Here is a 22,254-nt window from a genome sequence, read left to right as displayed (position 1 = left end):
AATAGTTTCCTTCTACTGTTCTGACGACTTATCCTGGGACCTTATTTTATTTTAATGAATCTTTTGGGCTGGGTTCTGTGCCATGGGGAGTGAAGAGAAGGGAGTAAGCTAGAGGGACCTAGAAACCTGGGGCATTGCCTGCAGCCTGAGCAGGGGACCCCCTGAGGAAGTGGTTTCCATCAGGTGTGGGGCAGGAGTGAAAGGGATGACTGATCTGACTGCAACAGGCTGATATGATCACGCAGGGGGAAGTGGTTTAGGGGAAAGAATGTTTTTTTAAGTAGCAGTCAGGATTCTGAGGTTTGGCTCTCTCTACCTGCCTTGGCACCATTTGCCAAGTTCCTGGCTCATACATTGTCCTTTACCCTTCCAGTGGCTTAGAACACTGGCCCCAGCCACCAGTCACCCATGCCATGGGTCTTGAGACATATCCTGGTTCTTGCTCAGACCTAATCCAAAAGATGCATGGACAGAAACCCAGGTTACAGCCCCCAAACCAGCTGCTCCAAAGCCATGTCTCTTTCTGCCAGGACAGGGTCCTAGAACAGAGGGCAATGAAGGCCTGGGATGGCAGAGCTCCAAGAGAGCTGGCCAGGGCCATTCTGTAGCCCTCTAGGGCCCAGTGAGAGCCTGGATGATGCAGCTCAGAACTGTGGCTTGGGGAAGTTGAGGATGTTGGGTATGTACCGCTAAGAGATCTGAAAGAGACTGGTGACAAGGGCACCAATGTCCCTGTCATTCACTTGAGATTAGTGAGATCAGAGAGCATCCTCACAACAGTTTCCTTAAAGCAGTACTAAGTTTTGAACCCAGGACCTTCACATTGAGCTACATCCTCAGCCTCCCATCCCCTATCCCCTTTTTAAAATTTTTTTATTTTTATTTTTGAATTTTGAGACAAGGTCTCAGTAAGTCACTAAATTGCCCAGTCTGGACTTGAAATTACAATCTTCCTGCCCCAGCTTTCCAGAATGCTGGGATTATAGTTATGTGCTGCCACGCCCAGCCTCATGACAGTCTTAGAAGCCTTTTCATGTTAGACTCCCAAAATGTCGTGTTTCTAAGGATGAATAGGGGCAAAATGGAGGAGAGTTTGAAACAAACTTTGAACAATCTTCAGAGCTCAGGACATTTTGTGTAGAGCCTGGGGAGAACCACCTGGTGGTGACTCCACCATGGCACACTACTTGGGTCTGCAGAAGAGCCCTGGCAGCAGAACAGAGCTGCAGCTGGGAGCCCAGAGGAGCAGGGGGAAGAAAGGATCCCCAAGGCTCTGCTAACTGGCCTCAGCTCTGTTTGTAGGCAGTTTCCAGAACATTAGTTCTCAGGGTGTGAGCCCTAGACCATTTCTACCATAGCACCTGGAAAGGGTAGATTTTTTTTTCCCCTCAACCATGGCAGTCAGGAAACAGAAACTAGAAAGTGCAGACTTAAAAAGCCTGTCCCCTCTGAGTGTTCTGCCACTGAATCAGATACAGGAGCTCCTTAGAGCTGCTCAAAGCATTCCGACCCTAGACACTTACAAATCTCTCTGCAGGGCTCAGAAACCCAAGGGCGGGCAGTGCCGACCCCTCTCCCTGCCCCATTTTGCTCGCCATGCACCACAGCCCACCTGGCAAGGCCAGGAGCAGCAGGCCAAAGATAGGTTTTCTTCGATCTATCAAGAGCCGCGCAGCACTTCCTGTGCCCCATGCTTCATTAGCACATTGGTGGTGTTGCTTCCTGCCACTGACTCGCTGTTTCCATTCTGCCAAGGCGGTTTGCTGTTTTCGCTCTGCCTCCGAGGTTGGAGAAAGATGAGTTTCTCATAGAGCCTCTCCCGGGCCTGTTGGCAGTTTGTCCTTCCGTGCCAGTTGTGTTTCCAGCGGAAGACGGAGACGGAAAGCTGTCCAGGAGCCACCTCGCGCTGGAAGCCTGGCACCTGATAGTGTTTGCCTCCCACAGCAGGCCTTGGGGCCACCCCAGGTAGGACCAGACCTGTGGTTTTTGTGTGCTGAGTAAAACTCAGCCTGGCATGGCAAATTCAAGGTAAAGAGTCTGTTGAGGGGAAGAAGATTCTAGAATAAAAGAGGAACCAAGCTTTAGAAATGAAGAAATGAAAACCAAAGACTTTGTTTTTGTGAGGGACTTTGGTGAATGAAGATTCTAGGAAGAAGAAATTTTGAGAATAAAAAGGTGTGCTAGGGAGTGTTTGCCACCGTGCTGATTAGGAGGTCTTCCGTCATTCTTGTATGAGTCACTAGAAATTAAAAATATAGGTGCGTGTTTGGAAACTGCGATCCAATTTGCCTTTTCTCCGAGGAGCCAGCAACATAGGAAGAGTGGCAGACACTCTGCATGGCGGTCATGATTGACATCAGAAGCAGAGCCTAAAGCCAGAGAGGACTGCAGCGGTCCCCCGGAGGATGGCCGTCACCCCAGCCCCTTCAGACCTTGCAAGGAGGACATCGGACACCAGCACTCGGATGGTGACTTTCAGCAGCCTGGAAGAGTGAGTGACTTGGGTGGTGAGCTCCCCTCCCCCCTGGTTAGACACTTAAGCCCATCGAGTCCAGAGTGTCCAGCCCAGCAGAGCTGCTGCCCTCACAGCCAGCCATGGGGTCCTGAGGAAAGAGCGGCTGTGGGAGGGAGAACTGCTGGCTGGTTTCTCTCCTCTGAGCCCAGATTTCTGTCCCCAAACCTTCCTCTCAGGATAGAAACAAAAGGCCCGATTTCCCAGTGTGTTTTAGATCCTAAAATCTTGCCACAAGTGGAAAATGTAATCGTAGTTATAATAAAATGTCTCTTTAGAACATAAAATCTCACCAAACCACTTGTAGATGCAAATTCAATGCAAATGGTTTCAAATCTCATACAAACAAAAGAGATCCATCAGGGGTGGAAATTTTAGGGACATAGGTATATATTTCAGGACCATGTTAAAAAGAAAAATCATTTATAATAAAATCTTAAATTATTATCATTTGGGGAATTAAACGTTATCACCAGAGCAACCATATGTTATTTGCAGGTAAATGTGGGCATTGATGAGGAGGAATAAATTCGTAAAAGCTGTCAGAAACATGAAGCACCCTAAAACTATTTTTTTCCCTAAAACTAATTTTTAAAATTTTATTTTCCACTTGACAAAACTTGAATATATTCATTGTGTACAGCATTGCTTTGAAATATGTATATATGGTGGAATTGCTAACTTGAACTAAGCAATTTACCCAGTTTCTCACCTACTATGGTGTATGTGTTGTGTATGTGTGTGATAATGCTTGAAATCTACACTAAACAGTGGTCGGGAGGACCATACCTTGTTTTCAACAAAACCATGTTGCGTAATAGAGCTTTGGAATTTGTTCCGTCTGTCTGGCTGAAATTCTGCATTCTTTGATAAGTATCTCTGCACCCTCACCCCCGCATCCCCTGGTAACCACCATTTTGCTCTCTACTTACATGAGTTTAACTTTTTTAGATTCTATGTCTAAGTGAAGTCACGCAGCATCTGTGTTTCTGTGCCTGGTTTACTTCAGTTAGCATAATGTCCTTTGAGTCCCCTCAGCTGTTGTGAATTGACAACAGTATTGATTGTGTAGGTTTTTTGGGGAGGGGGGTTGTTTTTGTGTTTTGTTTTTGGTTTTTGGTTTTTGATACTAGGCTTGCCAGGCAAGCACTTGTGCCTCTGAGCTATATTCCTGACCCTCTATTGTGTACATATAGTACATGTGTACTGCATTTTCTTTTTTCTTTCATTGACTGATGCCATTGTGATTATGGGCATATAGACATCTCCCAAAAGACGTGGGAGTGGTCTCCTTTATTTTGGATATATAACCAGTAGTGAGACTGCGGGAGCTTATGATAGTTCTAATTTTAATTTTTTGAAGACTTTCTGTACTGTTTTCCATAGCTGCTCTAGTGCCCTCAAAATGATGTCCCTGGTCATTCTTTTATTACGATTAGTAGTGGCAGTGGTGGTAGTAGCAGTAGAAGTATATCACCTATTCACTTATTTAATTAGTCTTCACTAAGCTCCTACCAAGTTCCAGGCACTGTTTAAGGCACTAGGTGAACAAGATAGCCAAGCCCAAGAGATCCTGAAGGTTATGATCAGAGGAGTGTCAGATGACAAGCAAATAAATACAGGAAGGTATAATATGGTATCAATCAGGTAGAGTTCTTTGAAGAAAAAAATAGAACAGCATTAAGGGAACCGTGGCCAGGGCAGTCCTACCTGAGGAAGTGACATTTCGGAAGAGATCTGAATGGGATGAGGGAATGAGCCAGCGAACAGCTGCCCGAGGAGTGGTCCAGGGGGGAGAGGCAGATCTGAGAAAAACTGTGCTGCATCCGGGTGTGGAAGGGCAAGGCACGCTGCCAGTCATGTCCATGGGAAAGTGGTGGGGAAGGGGTCAGGAGCTAGCGGAGGTCAGGTCCTGTGGTGCCATAAAATCCTCTCAGGGTGAGGACCACAAACTTTGAGGTGTGACACTATGGAGGTGACAAGCACAGGAGGGACGAGATCTGACTGGGTGCTCTCAGCGATCGCTGTCACAGTGTAAAGATGGTGTGTTGGGGGTGGGGAGAGCGTAAAGGCCAAGAGAGCCATTAGGAAGATCCATGGCCGTGTCCATGTGGAAACCACACTGGTGGCAGTGGAGGAACAAGTGGTGACTGGGATAGGGTAGATGCCCATGCCCAGGGTAAGGCAGACAAAATGTGCTGGGACATGAAGGAAGGCAGTCAAGAACCATACGGAGATTTTCAACTATGCCACTGAACAGCAAGATGCAGGAGAAGAAGAGTACGTCTGGGGAGGGAGTACCGGAGCTCGATTTGGTTTGAGATGTCTGTCAGGCAAGCTGGTGGAACTGTCCCGTAGCAAGCTGAGTAAATAACCCCAGAGCTCAGGAGGACAAAAGGCTTCCCTGATAGGTGTCCTGTTTTCAGCTGCCAGCTCCTGCCATTATCTTCCACTAGCCACTTCCTGTTGGAGTAGGTATAGCCCCTTGGGGTTGTGGTCATCTGGGTACTGTTCAACACCCAAGCAAAGCGAGAGTAAGGCCAGCCCGGCCAAGGAATTGCCAGATAGCACAGAACTCAGATTGGTTAAATTCCACATAGCAGTTGGGTGTTGCTAGGACACTGGCTACACAAGTTAGGGTTACTCCAGTTCATACAAATTGGCCTTTGTCACGGAACCACTCCCTGGGAATTGGGTAATCTTCTCCTCTAAGCAAACCCGGAGGCCCCAGAGTGGGGAACTGGGGAAAGCAGAGCAGATGGTTTTGACTTGACTGGGACTGGGAGGATGGTGTGGGAAGGAGGGAAGAGCGTGACCTTGAGGTCGTACCTGGCCTAGACTCACGTTTGAGCTTTGTGCCTCCTACCTGTATCGTCTTGGACATGTTACTTGTTGTTTCTGGGTTCCTTAACTACCAAGTTAGGTAGGATTGTTGCAAAGCTCCATGCCCTAAAGGAAATGTCTTCCTCAACCTCCATCCCTACTGTCCTATGGCCCGCTAGGACAACAGAACTTGGTTTTTCTTCTAGGGGTAAAGACCAGAGCAGCGGCATCCTTTCTGGGTTTGCAGGACTCCTTGCCCTCCTCCTGATCATCACAGCTTTCTGCATCCTGTGGAACTGGAACAAAAGGAAGAAGCGTGAGTCTCTTGTTTGCACCAAGTTGAAACATACTAGCATTGCAAGCCATAGCTTGGCATTGATACCCAGTTTGTTTTCCAGCCATTACTTTTTTTTTTTTTTTGGTGGAATGGGAGACTGACTGCAGGACCTTCTCATTGAACTACATCCTCAACTATTTTATTTTTGACTTTGAGGCTTTGAGGTGGGATCTCACTAAGTCACTAAATTGCCCAGCCTGTCCTCAAAGTTGTGATTCTCCTGTTTTAACTCTAAGAGTGCTGGATTATGGGGGTGCACCATCAGTAATAAGTTACCGCATTGGGGAGTCATCACATCATTTGACACGCTGGTCTTGAGCTGTGGCCCTAGGACTTTCTGGTTCCCCTACATCCAGTTACTTCTTTTGCTTTTGTCTACCTAGTGTCCTATTCCTTCTAGCTCACAGTGAAATTCTTCTAGCTCAAGTCTAAAAATACATTTTTTATTTACCTGGGAGGGTGGGGAATACTTCCAGGAACCATCTTGTCTCCATGCATCCCCACATTCTGTGCACCTGACCCCTCCATGACTCCCATCTCTCCTATCACCTTGCAGGACAAGTTCCTTACCTCCGAGTGACTGGCATGCCCTCATTGACCCTGCCTCAACCCAGACAACGGGCCAAAAATATTTACGACTTCTTGCCTCGCCGACAAGAAGAGCTAGGTATGTTTCTATTACTCTGTGGAGCCCTGATGTTCTGAACTTCTGCTTCCAGAATGCACCTGTCACTACTTGGAAGCAATTCTCTCTATGCTTCCAGACAGTTCTGCACTGGAACTGTTCTGAGCACTGGAATTGGAATGGAATGGAATGGAATGGAATGGAATGGAATGGAATGGAATGGAGTGGAATTTTGGAATGGCTGTGGGCTGCATCTCCGGGGGGCAGGGCCCTCTCAGAAGGCAGTGAAAAATCAGCTGGACTCTGGCCTTTGGTTTTCTTAGTGCTGAGGAAGCAGAAGAGAGCAAGTGCTCAGACACTGAAATCACCTGTGAGGAGACCATGGTGCTGGCATTCTTGGGAGAGGATGGGGGGGCGGGGAGTCCCTCTTTGGGAGCCTCCAAGGAGGCATCCACAGCGGCCCACAGCATATCCTCCCAGTAGCTCTGACCCTCTCATCACAGAGCATCAGGGCCCAGGCTAGACATGCCACATTCAGCCACTATGTGGGACCGTTTGGGCAGAAGTCTTGAGAAGACTGCCCATCTTGAGAACTCATCTCTGTCATTTCAGGGAGGCATCCGTCAAGAGGTATCCGCATTTTCAGTGCTGAGAGCCTCATCTCCAGGACCTCTGACAGCCCTGAGCATGTGGTAAGGAGGCCCAGGGATGTAGATCAGGGCTAGCACTTGCCTGGCACACACAAGGCTCTGGATTCCATCTCCAGAAACACACAAAAAAGACAAGAGTTACATGAAAGGACAAGGCCCCTGAGCCAAGGACAGGTGTCTGGCAGGAGCACTGAGGAAATGAGGCCTGGGTCTCAGATCTGCTTTCACCACAGACCGCACTTTGCTTTGGCCCTGCCCTGTAGCCCTATTAATAAATCGGGACAACTAATCTCATGATCTGCCGACTGCACATGACAAAAATTAAGAGAGGCAGGAGCCAGTGCTCAAGGTTTTAAGAAAGGTACCTGTGGCCAGATGTGGAGGTACCCAATTGCAGTCCCAGCACTCTGCAGACTGAGGCAAGAGGGTCACAGATTGAGCCCAGCTGGGGCAACTTAGTCATTTAGCAAGAACCTGCCTCAAAATACAAAAATTTAAAAGACTGGGAATGTAGCTCAGTGTAAGAATCCTCGGTTCAATCTCCAGTATTAGAATACCCCCCTAAAGTCACATGTATTCAAGTACCTAATGTCAGACCTGAAATTGATTATTTTACAAAGACATTATAATGTGTTTATCTAAATGAATGCCGTTCCCTTCAAAATAGTCACCCCAGGAGGATACAAAACTATCCCACCAATGCTGTTTATATTCAAAATACTTAAAAACCTGCTGTAGGAGTTCTAGGCCTGTGTTAAATTGCTTCTATTATGTTCAGTAGCAGAAATCTCAGTGAGTCATTGAACACTGAAGCTGATGCAGAAAGTGATCACATGAGGATGTCTTGGTTCATTCTGAGTAAATTATAACGTACGGAAACATATGGCTTCCCATTCTGGAAGCTGGGAAACCTCAGATCAACAGGCTGTGTCTGTTGAGGGCCTCCTTGGTGTATCATAACTTGGAGAGAGAGAGAGAGAGAGAGAGAGAGAGAGAGAGAGAGAGAGAGAGAGAGAGACTCATTCTTTTCTGAGGAACCCACTCTTGTGCTTATTTCAGCAGCACATATGCTGAATTCGGGGGCCCACTCCTCCCATTTCTTAAGGGTCCCCCCTCTCAACACTGCTGCACTGGGTACTAAGGTTCCGGCACATGTACGTTGGTTGGGAGGTGCATTCAAACCATAGCAGCGGTAACCATGAAGGTTACACGAGGAGCGTCACAGCTGATAACCCTGATTCTGGGTGTTTCATGATTTGAAGGCCACTATCCCAATGATCGGTACAGAGACAGTGGACAGACTTGGGAGATCAGGGCGCTGACTTTCTTAAATACACAGCTGATCTGCTTAACCTTCAGCCCCCTGATTTTGTGGCCTTCTGAGGAAGAGCCTGGGGATATTCGGCTCCTCATTACCCAGGGGCGCAGGCTCGGCAGCTACACCACCACCCAGCAGTACTGCTGCCTCCTCCTTCTCCCACTTGGTGGCTTCTGCTCTCGCCTGTCACCTCTTCTGGGCACAAGTCTGAGTGCCTGAGAAACGGCAGAGAAGAGGAAACGCCACTGCCAAAGCCAGTGCCAAGACTTGAGTGGTCCCTTGGCAGGGAGCGGGGTGGGGGGCATTTAGAGCTTAAACTGCAGACTGCCTGGTTTGGACTCCATAGTGCTTGAAGAACATTTTTAAATCAGTTCCAGTGTTTAAAACTTGAAGACATTTCACCTTGAAAGTCCAGGTGTTCAGGTTTTCTTAAAATGTCAGAAGTTCTGGAAACCATCGTCCTTAGGTGGCAAGAACTAGCCGCGTCTGCTTAGCAGCTGTTCCTCTTATGAGAGTGAGTACTTTCCAGTGTTCTGGTGCTGTGGCTGTGTTGTTTTCCCCTCTCCTTGGGATCTAACCCAGAGAGTGCTGAATTATACCCTCAGTCTTTTTTTAATTTAGAGACAGTGTTTCTCTAAACTCCCCAGGCTGTCCTTGAATTTGTGATCCTTCAGCTTCAGCTTCCTGAGTAGCTGGGATTACAAGTGTACACCACCAGGATCAGTTAGTTTTTAGGGTCTTCGAAGTGCCAGGAGCCCACTTTATAGCTAGTAATCCATTTAACCCTCATGCAAACCTTATAAGGAAGATATTATGACTGTGATCACTTTATAAAATAGGAAATGAAGGCACAGAGGGATCGGAAAAGAGCTCAGGCTCACTTGATATCAAGTGGAGAGGCTGGGGTTTGCAGCCTGGTCTGCAGCAAAGCCTGTGCCTTCAGTCAACCCTGTGTGGCCTTGCAGTGTCCTCCAGGGAAGCAGGCTTTCTCCGCTGTGTGAGACTCCCACACTGCCCACTTCACTCCACACTGCACCCCCACACAGCTGCAGTTCGTCATCACATTTATCTACTCTATCTTACAGCAGATTTAATATTTCTGTTTTAATATTAAGATATTTGATCCATTCTGATTTTAGCTTAGTACATGGTGAAAGATATGGGTCCAGTTTTAATCTTTGGCATGTGGAAAGCCAGTTTTTCCAATACCATTTATTAAAGAGGCAATCTTCCTTCCAGTGAATGTGTTTGGCACCTTTGTCAAAGATCAGATAGCTTAGTGTGTCTGAAGTTGTTTCTGCATCTTCTAATCTATTCCATACATCTCCAGGTCTGGTTTTTTTTGTTTTGTTTTTGCCAGTACCATGCTGTTTTTATCACAGTAGCTTTATAGTATAATTTCAAGTAAGAGATTGTGATGTCCCTGTCTTGCCTTTGTTGCCCAGTACTGCCTTTGCTATTCTCTCTTCTAATTCCAGATGAATTTTAGGATTTTCTCTAATTCTGTAAGATTTGCTATTGGAATTTTGATTGGGATTGCATTGAATCTGTGTAACAGTTTTGGAGGTATGGCCATTTTCAGTATATTAGTTCTTCCTACCCAACAGCACAAGATATCCCTCTATTTTCTAATATCTTTTTCAATCTCCTTTTTCAGAGTACTACAGTTTTCAATGTAGAGATATTTTACATCCGTTTTAAGATTGATTCTTAGGTATTTCATTTTTTGGATGCTTTTGTAAAAGGTATCATTTCCCTGATTTCACTCTCAGTGAATTTGTTCTTGGTGTCCAGGAAGGCTATTGATATTTGAGTGTCAACTTTGTGATGCACGATTGCTTCCATTAAACCCTGCCCACTTCCCTTCTATCTGCCTGGCATCCAGAACCCTGCAGTTTGTGATCTCAGAGCTGTGGAGCTTTTCTCCTGGGGAGGGACTGAGGGACAGAGAGCAGGGCGGTGCTCAGAACAGAGGCTTTGGCCACATCTGGGCTCCAATCTTACTATGTTCTCTTCTCCTCACAGTCCTCTCAAGCAGAGAACATCCTCCAGAGACACCGCGTCTACATCCACACTGCGGGCTATGCGGTGGGTGTCTATGACAATGCCACTGTGCCCCAGACGTGTGGGAACCTCCCTCCCTCAGCATGCTACATCAATGTCACAGCTTCCAGGGATGGCTCGAGCGTATCCTCAGAGGAGTTAAATGATTATGTCAATGTGCCCACAGAAGAAGAGACTGCGGAAATGTTAACTTCTACAAGCAGCCCAGCTGAAAATGTCTTTGTCCTTCCACATGTCCAAGAGCTGGAGTTTAATGAAGAAGGACATGAGAGCTGTGGTAACACCAATGATGGCACCAGTGTTGGGTCTCCAGAAACTGAGGTCAACGATCCAGTCAGTGATGGGGAAGGTTCTTCTCAGACCTCCCATGACTATGTCAACATGACAGGTTTGGATCTTGGAGATGTTCAGGAGAAGGAGCCCCAGGTGGATTTTCAGAGCTACAGAGATTATGTAAATGTCCCAGCAGCAGCTCCCAATGGAAGCACGCAGCAGGTTGAGGAAGAAGAAATGTCTTCAACCACAGACTGTGGAGAGGGTGGGACAGATGGTCCAGAGACCCGCATCCAACCTGTCACAAGGAGATCCCTGTCTTCAGGGTGTTATGTGGCCCTTTGGCCATGCATACAGAGTGGGAACAGTCAGATGACACATGGAGAAGAGATGTCAGATGAAGACTCGGACGACTATGAGAATGTGCTGATTGTTGAGTCAGAAGGCAGGGACTGGGAGCAGGGGCCTGGTTCTCAGCTCCTTCCTGACCAGTGAGCACCTAGGGACCCAGCTGGACCACCTCAGGGAGTTGCCCACCCTGCTGGTCCTTAGCCGGTGCAGTCTAGTGAAGATGCCCAAGCACTCTATTTCAGTGGATTCAGTTGGTCAAGCCAACCAGGGCAGAGAGGAAGTGGGGAGATAACAGGCTGCATAAAAGTAAAGGTTTGGGAAAGCAGTTCCAAAGATGGGTTGTCTCTCACACTGCCCTCAGAATTTTTTGCTGAAACTGCTGGAATGGACTGTTGAGAAATAAAAAGCAAGATAGTGCTTAGTGCATAGTGGAAGCAGAGGCTAAAATAATTACCTTCACTAATGGACACTGCTCCAAAGCACGAGTGTAGATTATTTTGTGATCCAGGCAAAGGAAGGAAGAAGTAGGGTAGGATTGGACAATTTCCATTTTACAAAAGCTGTGGGCAAGGACATGTGTGTCCTACCTCTCTACGCTAAGAGTACTTGGAAGCTCTTGGTTTCTAAATGCTATGCTCCAGTCAAAGTAGCCAGAGCTGCTTGGAAAAGGTCTAGGGGCTGAGACAGGGAATATAGGATGAGCTTGTACATCAGGCAGGAAAGGAGAGGGGAAGAAGAGAAGAGAGAGAAGGTGACGGAGAGAGAGAGAGAGGGCAAGACAGAGAGACAGAGAGCAACCGAAAGAGCTCCCAAAGACAAAGCTAGAACAAGGTTAAATAAATAAAATAGATGAGTTCCAAATATGTACAGAAAGAATGAGGGAAACACAAAATCACCATGAGATACCACAGAACAAGTGCTGCAGCCAAATCCGCTCATGAACACTAAAATTAGTGAAACTTTAAGAAGAAGAAAAATGGCTGAGGATTTAGCTCAGCGGCATAAGCGCCTGCCTTGTAAGAAGGCAGTCGTGAGTTCGATCCCTGGTACCGATAAAAAGGAAAAATGCAAAAAATAAAAAATTAAAGAAGAAGAAGAAAAACATTGCCTAGCTTCCAAGAATCTTGAAAATATTTATTCATTACTGTGGTGATTTTAACACATATCCACAAAGTATTTGACATTTCCCTTGAAGTTTGATTCCCCTCCCCTTCAGTGCTGGCTAAATTTAGTGACACTTTCTAATGAATAGAATACTGAAGGAGGAAAACAGGGCTTTACAGGGGAGAAATGTGGCCTTAACCAAGGGACTGAAATCAACTTATCAGAGCAAGTCACATTGTGATCATGTGGCCCCTGATAGGATGATGAATAGCACCCCAAAACTCATCACCCAGCCTTATCATCAGAAAAATCCAAATTATATAACATGGTACAAAAAACCTGATCAGATCTATTTAAAGTGTCAGGGTCAAGAAAGAGGTGAAAGACTGAGAAACTAAGGCGTCACGATGACTAACACATAATGACGGCTCGGGCTGGATCCTGGAACGGCTACGACAAAGAAGGACCTTACTGGGAAAACTGCTGAGCTAAAAGACGTCCGTATTTTAGCTAGGAGTACTGTACGAGTGTTAAGTCCTTCACTTTTATAACTGGTCCATGGGTATGGAAGACGTCAGCATAGAGGAGAGTTCGGTAAGGGTATCCAGGAACTCGCTCTTAATTATTCTTGTAGCTTTCATAAATCTAAAAGTATTTCAGGATAAAAAAAATAACTTTAAAATATGGATAAAGGTGAAGGGGGAGACATGTGGGTTCATCCCATTTAAATAAAGGGGGGGAAATGTCTTTGTTCCCTCCACAAATGGATTCGACATAAATTATGTTTGTGTAGTTGTCCCAAGTATTGCGAGCTTTCTGCTTTGTTTTGTTAACATATATGCCCAACCTCTCCTTCTGCATTGCCTGCTGGAAAATATACTGATGTACTCTGTATTCACCTTGGCTCCTAGCATCAAGGTCAACATAAAGGCAGATTATTATTATTATTCTGTTCTAAGAATTGAACTCGCAACCTCGTGCCTGCCAGGCAGGTGCTGTGCTGCTGAGCTAGAGCCCCAGAGAAGGCAGATTACTGACAACTGATGATTAGTAAGGTGGTTCAGTGATCTTGCTTTCTCTCTTTCTGTTTTTTGGTAGCACTGGGTATTGAACTTAGGGTCTTTGCACTGTGACATATTTCTAGCCCTTGTTTAATTTTTATTTTTGAGATGAGGTCTTGCTAAATTGCCCATCCTGGGCTCAAACCTGACACCAAATATTTGGGGGTTTGTTTCCATACGAGCCAGTTCTCCTGCCTCAGCACCCCCAAGGGGCTGGATTACAGCTCACTTGGTGCTGTCACTTGGTGGCATAAAATATTGAGTGAGGTTCCTTCTGCTGTGGGATTCTAACTATAAAATACCTCACATGCTGAATTCAAAATTCACACTCTTCACCAGTGGACAATGAAAAGCCAGCCTCTCAGGCCTTACTTCCTGGCAGTGCATCAGAAGGCTGAGAGGTGACTGAGCCTGGTCACAAAGAGGAAGGTCTCCTTCTTCACTGTCTCCATCCCTAAGGTGGTCACCATCACCCTCCGCCCAAGAAGAGGGGAAGGGACAGTGCTGCCAGGATCAGGAGAGGCTGCTGTGAGCCAGCTGCTCCCGCCCCGTGGAATGTGGCAGGGGTAGTACATGTGAGCAGGGCACAGACCCTGGGGTTGGCGGTCTCACTGGCGCCGCTTCTGCATGGTGCCACAGCCGGAGGTCCCGTATGACTTGGGATACACAGACCACGCGAGGTGGCACTGCAAGTACCTGGGTGGGACAACAGATTGTTACAGAAATCTGATGACTATTGTGGCTACAGTTCTTCAGGGAAACCAGATTCTTTCTCTGTGATCAAAGAAAACAAATATTGCAGTCAAGCACGATAGAACATCTTATAATCCCCGCTGTACTGGAGGCTTATTGTCAACCTTGGCATCTTAGTGAGGCACTGTCTTGAAATAAAAATAAAAGTAAAAATGACTGGAGATGTAGTTCAGTGGTAGTGTGCCCCTGGGTTCAAACCCCAGTACTGAAAAAATAATAATAATAAATGAGTTTTGGTGGAAGCCTGAGGTAGATTTTTGGTGGAAGGCCTGTTATGGTTGATACATTGTGTCAACTTGAGAAGTTTGGAAGTTTAAGAGAATCAGCATGGAGCCAGGATTCTTACTTTGTAAATATCCTCATTCTGTGCAAGAGGAGGGCACAGAGGTGGTGTGAGTGCTACACCTTGTGGGGGAGGCGTTTGGCCTGCTTACAATCTAAGGGAGGAGAAGAGGCTTGTTCTCCCCAGTACCTTTTTTGCTCTGGCTGCTTTTGCTGGCTGCTGCCTTGAAGTACTGCCCCAGTGCCATGCCACCCTGTCGTGGAGCCAGCTGATTATGGACTGAAACCTCCACAAACAGCAAAATAAACCTTTCCTTCCTTCATTTTGGGTGTCAGGTGTTTTGTCCCAGCAATAAGAGAAAAGTAACCAAAACAGAGCCTGAGGCCAGCTGTAAGGCCAAAGGACATTTTGAGCTACAGAAGGAGTTTAAGCCAGCCTACCTCAAACAATCAAGCAAACAAACAAATAATCAAAAATGTTGGGTTTTGTCCCCCATTCCTGGCAGAAGTATGGGTGGCAACCTGAGACTTTTGATGGGTTTGAAGTGGGGGCACATCTGAGAGACATTGTAGGGGCCACACAAACTCCAGAATTGAATTCAAATGTAGAACATCCAAGTAGTGTTGGGCGAATTGGAGAACTGGCTGGTGTGGAAACAAAACTCCAAATATTTGGTGTCAAAAACCTTATGAGTAAAACCACACCACTACCCCACAAGTGGCTGGCATCTTAGAATGCACGGATAGCACCGTGCAGCTCAGTTCCAGTGGCCAGTTAGGGTCAGCCAGAGCAGCAACAAATGCAGAGATGACAAAACTGCTGATCACAAGGAGCACTTCCTCTCAGGCATGAAAATGAAGGGTATGTGGGTCAAAATATTAAATCTCGCTGTGAGAGAACTCTCAGAGCTAAGACGCAATGAAAAAACGGGCTCTCAATTAGATCTTCAAGCCAGGCACAGTGATAGACAGCTGTAACCTGGGAGCAAAAGCCAGAGGGTCCCAAGTTCCAGCTCAGCCTGGGCAACTTAGCAACGTACTAAGACTGTTTCTTAACAAATAAATAAACAAAAGAATACAAGTAAATAACTCAGTGTCAAGGGCTTGGATTCATACACAGTAGTAGGAGGAAGAAAAAGATTAGATTTTAACAAAGTTCTCAGGAACTATCTATCAACCAAAAAAAAGTACAACCTGTGAGGTGGGAGTAGGTCCTGGAAAAATTAAGCCAGCTCATGTTTATGCCCCAATAAACTGGACAGCTCAATAAGCCAGTTACACTCAAATACGGTCTCCCAAATTAAGAATATTAATAAACAGTTGATTGTCTCATATTAGGTGAGTAACCTCCCTATTTAGTTCTTATTCTGAGAACTTTTACAGCTAAACCAATGGAAAGCTTTTTATTAACTTTTCATTTTTCTTTCCTTTTATAGTTTTGTTTTCTTGCATTTGTTTCCAGGAAATTTTGAGCAGTTTTCTTGTCTCATATGTTTGCTAATGTTATCTATGAGGAAATTCTTTCAAGATTAGAAGCTGACAGAAAAGTAGATATAAAGATAGCAAGTCTGTTGCTGACTCCTTAATTAAAAATCACGAATTAATATTGAAACCTGTATTTACTGATTGTGTCCTTGTTCAGAATATTGTTTAACATACCACAGAAAGATTTGCTAAGTTCTCCACCCTTCCTTCCTTCCTTCAGGAAGACCCCATCCTGCAGTTGTGAGCAGAAGACAAGCCGTGCTCCTTTTAGATATCTCGCTTCCTGATCGCTCCTTGCTTTCATAGAATTTATCGTCATTTCTGGTTCTTCTGTGGACCAACAGCCAGCGAAAACTTGCAAACGTTTCCAGAAACACTAAATCAGAGGGCCAGTGGCCTGTTCCCCCCAAGCTGGAGTTAAATGGAAGGCACCTGAGGCTCTTCACATGACAGCCATCAGAGCCAGCCTCACAGACAAGCGACCTGTGCAGGGACATGAACCTAGGTAGAGCCGTCAGTATCTTTAAATTCTTTTTTTTAAAGGTCTCACTAAGTTGCTTAATTGCTCAAGCTGGACTTAAACTTCTTCTCCTCCTGCCCGAGCCTCCCAGAGTTCTGGGATTACAGGTGGGCTCCACCATGTCTGACCTGAAATCCTTAGCTTTGAAAGAAATTCTTCTCTTTGAACTTGTGTCTTATAAGTGAAATCTATTGAGATGATGGAGACACCATGCACACAATGTGCATGTCCAGCACTCCTGTCCCCCTCTATACATAAAATGTTTGTAGTGCCCCATGCTTGGAGGTCTCTGGGGGCCCCATGGTGGCAGTTAATCCTAATTGTTTGCTTGAACTGAATAAGAGACTTCTGGAGAGATGCCCATGGATTAATCTACTGGTGTTTATAGCAGAAAGTGCTGTAGGGAGGCGGAGTTTATTGAAGAAGGTGAATCACAGCAGTGTGCCTTTGCAAGACTTATCTCTTGCTGATGTTTTTCTCTTGGGCTCTGCTTCCTGTCTTCCATGAAGAGAGCATCTTTCTATGACCTTCTACTTTGATTTTTCTGCCATGGAGTCGCTGACCATGGACTAGACCTCTGAAACCACAAGCCAAATAAATCTCTCTTCCTTGAAATTGTGAATGTCAGGCACTTCGCCCAAGCAATGAGAAAACTGACCAATATGCTCATGATCTGTAGAAATTCACCAAGGCTCAGAGTGACAATAAGGTAAGCATGCTATATCTACAGCTGAGTAACCCCAACTGTTCCCAGAGGCCACACTTACAACTCAAACCAGAACTTGCTTTCAACACAGAAAGAAAACAATGGTATCTCAAGAAACACAAATGACTAGAGAAACCTATCACGCTCTTTTCCTGTTTTCCTTCCCTGTGCCAGCTGGTCACTTGTGTGAACCAGCACTGGGGAAAGCATTTAAAGTTCACTCTCCTCATGACACTTTGGCCATATGCAGGGAGGTCTGACTGCTGAGGTAAACAACTCTTGATGAATCCTTCTTGTAGGACTGACAGATGCTCAAAAGTCTTAAACCCAATCTATGTCCTATCTGTCATCATACTTCCCCAAGCACTACGGGATACGTTTTCACAAATATCTCATTCCACAGACAAACACTTCTGTGGATGTTAATGTGGAAAGAAATAGAATCCAAAGTCTATCAAAGAGGTTTCTATGTCTACACCATATTGTCATCAAGTTTATTTTTTTAAATTTTATTTTGAAAGTATACACCAGAACAAGACAGAATAAAGCCAATTAAGATCATACAGTGAAATTGGTACAGAACTTCACGGCAGGTTACCGGGATAACAGTAATAGGTATCACAGTATATTTTGTTATCTTTATAATAGTTGTTCTTTCAATCACGTATATAAAATTGAGATGAAATATAGAACACTATAGAACTTATCAAAACAGAATATTGAATAGAGCAGTACCATTAATCAGAAAAGAGCATAACAGTAATAAAAATATTTGCCTTCAAAGAGATGGTAGAAGGAAGCCCCCTTACTTGCTATGGTCAACCTCCCAGGAGACGCTCAGATTTCTGGTTCCCATTTGCTAATGGGCGGGGGGGGGGGAGAGCAGGGGAAGTGGGATATTTGACTCTAGGCTGTGCATCAGTAGGTTCACTATTGCTTAGCAGGGAGGCAGGCTGGTTGTTTGGTTTCACAGCCTCCTAAGTTCCAACATGGTATGGATTTCAGGAGCTGCTGCTGGTTCTCCCCCCTGGAGGGACCGGCAGTCTGCTTGCTTTGCTTCCCAGGGTCCTAAGTTCCAACATGGTGTGGATCTCAGGAGACACTGCTGGTTCTCCCCCTAGAAGAGCTGCAGTCTGCCACACTGCCACCGATTACCAGGGAGGGGAGGTGCTTGCTTGGCTTCCCAGCGTCCTAAGTTCCAACATGGCGGGGATCTCAGGAGCTGCTTCTGGTTCTCCCCCTGGAAGGGCCGCTGTCTGGTCATCAAGTTTCATATTTAGTAAAATAAGTGCTTCTTTGCCTCTCACACATGACTGGTGCCCTTACAACAAATATGACATAGAGACACAAACCAGACTGAAAAGATACTTAGCTTTTACCATTCAGCAAATTTTTATTTATTTATTTATTTTTATTTTTTTGGTGCCAGGGATTGAACTCATGATCTCGTGCTCGCCATGCAAGGCACTTACAACACTGAGCTAAATCCCGGGCCCCTCATTCAGCAAATATTTAGAGTCCCTATTCTGGACTCTGGTACTATATAAGATATGATCAAAATATATGGTGAATGCTATATGAGCATCTTCCTTTATAAATGTCTGATCACGAGGTGTGACTACCACAGATGTTGCTACCACATGGCATCCACTGGAAAGGCAGCTCACAGAAACCATCCACCTTGTTCACTGGATCTGGCACCATGTAACCTTTAGCATTTCACAAGTCAAAAGGAGCATAAAAGGTGAATGTTTTGAACTGACTCAGGGCATTACCACAACCATAACAGCATAACTAATGACACAAAAGAAAACTTCCAGAACTGCTTCAGAAAGTGGCAGGAATGATGAGATAAGTGTGTTCAAAGTGAGGAGAGCATTTTGAGGAGGATTAATGGCGATGTGTCTTTTACTATAATAAGTTTTAAAAAATGATTTAAACTGCATTTTTTCAGTCACATCATGACTATGAATGAGCCAGAAAATAACTGTTGTGAGGAGCATATGATTCATTGAGGAGGCAGACGATTAACAAGAAGTAGAATAATTACAAATTGTGATAAGTGCTCGGCGCTATGAAGAAAACAGACTCATGAGGTTGAATAATTGGAAAAGAAAGAGCTCTCTGAGTGAGATAAGGCCTGAAGGCTGGAAAGAACTTTGATAGGTTAACCACTAAGGAGGAACATTCCAGAAGGAATCACAAGTTCAAAGACTCAGAGGCAGGAAAGAGTTTCATTGTGTTTGAGGAGCAGAAAGGAGAACAAATTGACCAATGCCGCTACTGTTGCTGCTGCTGCTGCATGACCAGTGATGGGAAAGAAAAATAGAGACAGGTACCAGATCGATGAGTATTCTGCAAGCCACAGAAGACATCTGGGTTAGAAATCTAGCTGCAGCAGGAAACCACTTCATGGTTTTAACCAAGAGAGTGATATGATCTGGTCCCTGAGCAAAAGGAAGCGGGGAAGCTAGTTAGGAGAAGTTAACAGCCATCCAGGAGACATTTGATAGTGGCTTGGACTAGAGTAGAGGCTGTGGATTGGAGAGAACTGGGTGGAACTGAGGTGTGTTTTGAAGAGAGAACTGACAAGCTTTAGAGAATCAGGGGTGACTTCTGAGTTGGGGAAGTGGCAAGTAGATAAGTAGCTGGTAGGCCATTTGCTGGGATGAGGGAGACAGGGGTACAGAGGTGTGGGGTGAGGATGAAGACATCTGCTTTCGACACATTAAGTGAGAGATGCAATTAGTGAGATGTCAGGTAGGTAATTAGATCAAAATGATGGGTTTTAAGGGAGCGGTTAGTCAGGGGAAATAGTGTATAAAGCCATGGTATTAAAAGAGTTCCCTTAGGGTCAGAATAGAGGGAATATGGTGACAGAGATCTCAGTCTGGGGCTCTGATAACTGGAAGATGGAACGAAGAGTCAGCAAAAGAGACTGAATGCCTGAAACTGGGGGAGTAAGACCATGGTAGGCTGTAACCAAAGAAGCCAGGAAAAGACTGTTTCCAAGGACAAGTGGTCATCCGTGGCCAACAACACTAAAACACTAAGTAAGAAAGGGCAAGGACTTGTTCTGTGGGCTTGTCAGCATATATATGACATGGCGACTTCATTTTCTCCATCAGTAAGATAGGTTGCTCTGATGATTATAGATTATAGACCACTGATACCAAAGATATCAATGGTTTGAGTGCAAATCATTTCATTTTTGCAGTTTCATTCTATCACTCGTTCTCAAACTTTATTATTTATTAGACTCTCTTGGAAGGATTGTTGAACTCCAGTTTTCAAAATCTAGGGATGTAGCTCAGTGGTAGAGCACTTGCTTAGCATGTGATTGGCCACAGGCATGAGCCCTAGCACCACCAAAACAAAAACCGAATTCAATAGATCTGAAGTTGGCTCTGAGAATTTGCACTTCTAATAAATTTCCAAGTATTCGTGAGCCCCTACTTGTTGCACTATGAGAAGTTATGATCTTTTCTGGGGGTTATCTTCTTCACTTGCTCTTGAGAATCCCCATGGCAACAGTGAGTCTACAAATACTCCTGATTACTGCTTGCTATTCCAGGCTCCTGAGCTTTACCCTGCAAAACTTAGTCCCCAGCAGCTCTTTGGAGACGACACTCAAACCAAGTTACTTATGCCTTCTGGCTTGTTCCCCAGCCTTGGGCGCCAGCACCTGCCAGCACTGCTAATAATGGAAACACATATCCACTGCTCAGGAGAGCTGAAAACCTGTTACAGCAGTAGTGTCAAGCTTTTGGCTCAAATTCCTGAAGTCCTGAGGGATAAAACTAGTTGACTGACACCTAAACGTCTCTTTTTGTTTGGTTTGGTTTGATTTTCCTAAAGGTCTTCATGTGGGGTTCTGTATGTTTCTCCAGAAATGAAAGGAAATGCACTCCATCTACAGTAAACCCAGTCAGGCCGTCCCACACAGCAAAGACCACTTGTCTGGCATCCAAGTGACACAAACCATTCATTTCATCCATACAGACTCCTCCCTCTTTCTGCCTTCATGCTCAGGACATATCGCGTATACTATTAAATGGGTTCCCCTTTAATGAGCCTCGAATTGAGTCTCATTCAATGGCCCTAGAATCATTTACTCTTGGAGATATGTCCCTTTTGAGAACATGATTATCTTGTCCTAAATGAAACTTTGGCTGAAACTTCCCAGTTCATCAGATGTGTTTATATAGCCTTCAATTTTCATGGCATCAGAGTTTCTGTTCCTTGTCTTGTGGAATGCGCCAATTTCTGCATAAATCTGTGGTTCACAAAGATACAAGGGATTCCACCAAAATCCGCCAACTAGCCCCAAAAGCAAATAGATGCAGTGGCAAAGGCGCACTCTTAAACTCTTTAAGCAGGAGCCCAAGTTCTATCCAGCCAAAATCTCTTGCTAATCCTATAAAAACATGTAGCACACTCATGATATAGTTGTTCAATAGATGATAGTTATTGCCTATTTCTGCCCCCAGAAACCCACCCTTCTTCCCTTATGGCTTTTTCTACCCACTCCAGGGCCAGAGACCTAATCTGAGCCCTGATTTCTTCATACACAAATTACTCTCAAGGACTACCAGATGCCCAGTGATATTTACCAGAGGCCATTGTTTTGGACCCAGCTCCTACAGGTTGTAGGCCCCAGTGAACCACACCAGACTGGAACTGAAAGTCATTTGTGCTGAGTGTTACATAATCAGGTTGAATTTAGAAACAGGCTGTTTTTCAAAAAGACAGCTACCAACTTTCAGATTGACAGCCCAGTCCAGCTGAGATGGCATGATAAGGAAATCCCTTCTCTTTAAACCTCAAAGAAAAGTAACTTTGAAATGACCAATCTGTTTCCTTTTCCATGACTGCTGTTTTCAGCCTTTTGATATATAAAGCCCATCTCTTTGCTCGGCAGCTCATGAGCTTCTTTCTGTTTCATAGTTGTGATGCTACATGTTTCATGAATTGCTAATAAACATCAGCAACATCCTTAAACTCAGTCTGCTAAAGTTTTATTGTTGACACTAATTTCTCACCCTCAGACATCTTTCTCCAGTCTACTTTGTCATGTCATTATCCTGTACAAGAAACAGCGGTTTTCTGTTTTTAATCACTCAAACTCCTTTCTAAGAAATTCCTCAAAACCTATACACTCAAGCTGAGCATTGATTCCTCACCCCCATTCACTCAAAAACATTGCACGCATTCAGGAACTGGGGCTACGAAGATAACCAAGACATTAGTTGCTTAAGTTTCTGTAAATGGGAAGGGGAAGGGGGGTTAAAGGGAGACCAGCAGAGTGGGGAAAAAAATGAATCAAAGCTATCACGTACAGGTACACATTCTCTATGATGAATGTGATTTTTATGTGTAATTAAAATGTA

At 45.0% G+C, this 22,254-nt stretch overlaps 1 protein-coding gene across 4 annotated transcripts; it reads left to right on the top strand.

Annotated features, from left to right (window-relative positions):
- The first annotated feature begins 1,175 nt into the window (after positions 1 to 1,175).
- Lax1 (lymphocyte transmembrane adaptor 1) lies at positions 1,176 to 16,773 on the top strand. 4 transcript variants are annotated; one of them, XM_063239935.1, is made up of 6 exons: positions 1,176 to 1,965; positions 2,302 to 2,491; positions 5,542 to 5,651; positions 6,229 to 6,339; positions 6,910 to 6,989; positions 10,291 to 12,951. In XM_063239935.1, exons 2-6 carry the CDS (start codon positions 2,406 to 2,408, stop codon positions 11,095 to 11,097), a joined length of 1,194 nt encoding a protein of 397 aa, XP_063096005.1. In that variant the 5' UTR covers positions 1,176 to 1,965; positions 2,302 to 2,405; the 3' UTR covers positions 11,098 to 12,951. The 4 variants fall into 4 exon arrangements, 3 of the variants coding, with proteins under 3 accessions (XP_063096005.1, XP_013013274.1, XP_013013276.1); XR_010044475.1 differs by adding an exon at positions 15,859 to 16,773 and having other exon boundaries at positions 1,177 to 2,491; positions 10,291 to 12,651; XM_013157820.3 differs by having other exon boundaries at positions 1,177 to 1,965; positions 2,305 to 2,491.
- Positions 16,774 to 22,254: the final 5,481 nt, after the last annotated feature.

The sequence above is a fragment of the Cavia porcellus genome, unplaced genomic scaffold (genome assembly GCF_034190915.1).
Source record: "Cavia porcellus strain 051 isolate PalLab524CR breed Dunkin Hartley unplaced genomic scaffold, mCavPor4.1 scaffold_29, whole genome shotgun sequence".
NCBI classification, from domain to species: domain Eukaryota; kingdom Metazoa; phylum Chordata; class Mammalia; order Rodentia; family Caviidae; genus Cavia; species Cavia porcellus.
Note: the sequence above shows the minus strand (reverse complement) of the source record. Positions and strands in the feature narration are given on the sequence as shown.

Coding starts and splice junctions, on each gene's coding strand:
- Lax1 (XM_063239935.1), top strand. CDS start 2,406: ATGGCCGTCACCCCAGCCCCTTCAGACCTTGCAAGGAGGACATCGGAC. Junction 2,492..5,541: donor ACTTTCAGCAGCCTGGAAGA/GTGAGTGACTTG, acceptor TTTTTCTTCTAG/GGGTAAAGACCAGAGCAGCG. Junction 6,990..10,290: donor CTGACAGCCCTGAGCATGTG/GTAAGGAGGCCC, acceptor TTCTCCTCACAG/TCCTCTCAAGCAGAGAACAT.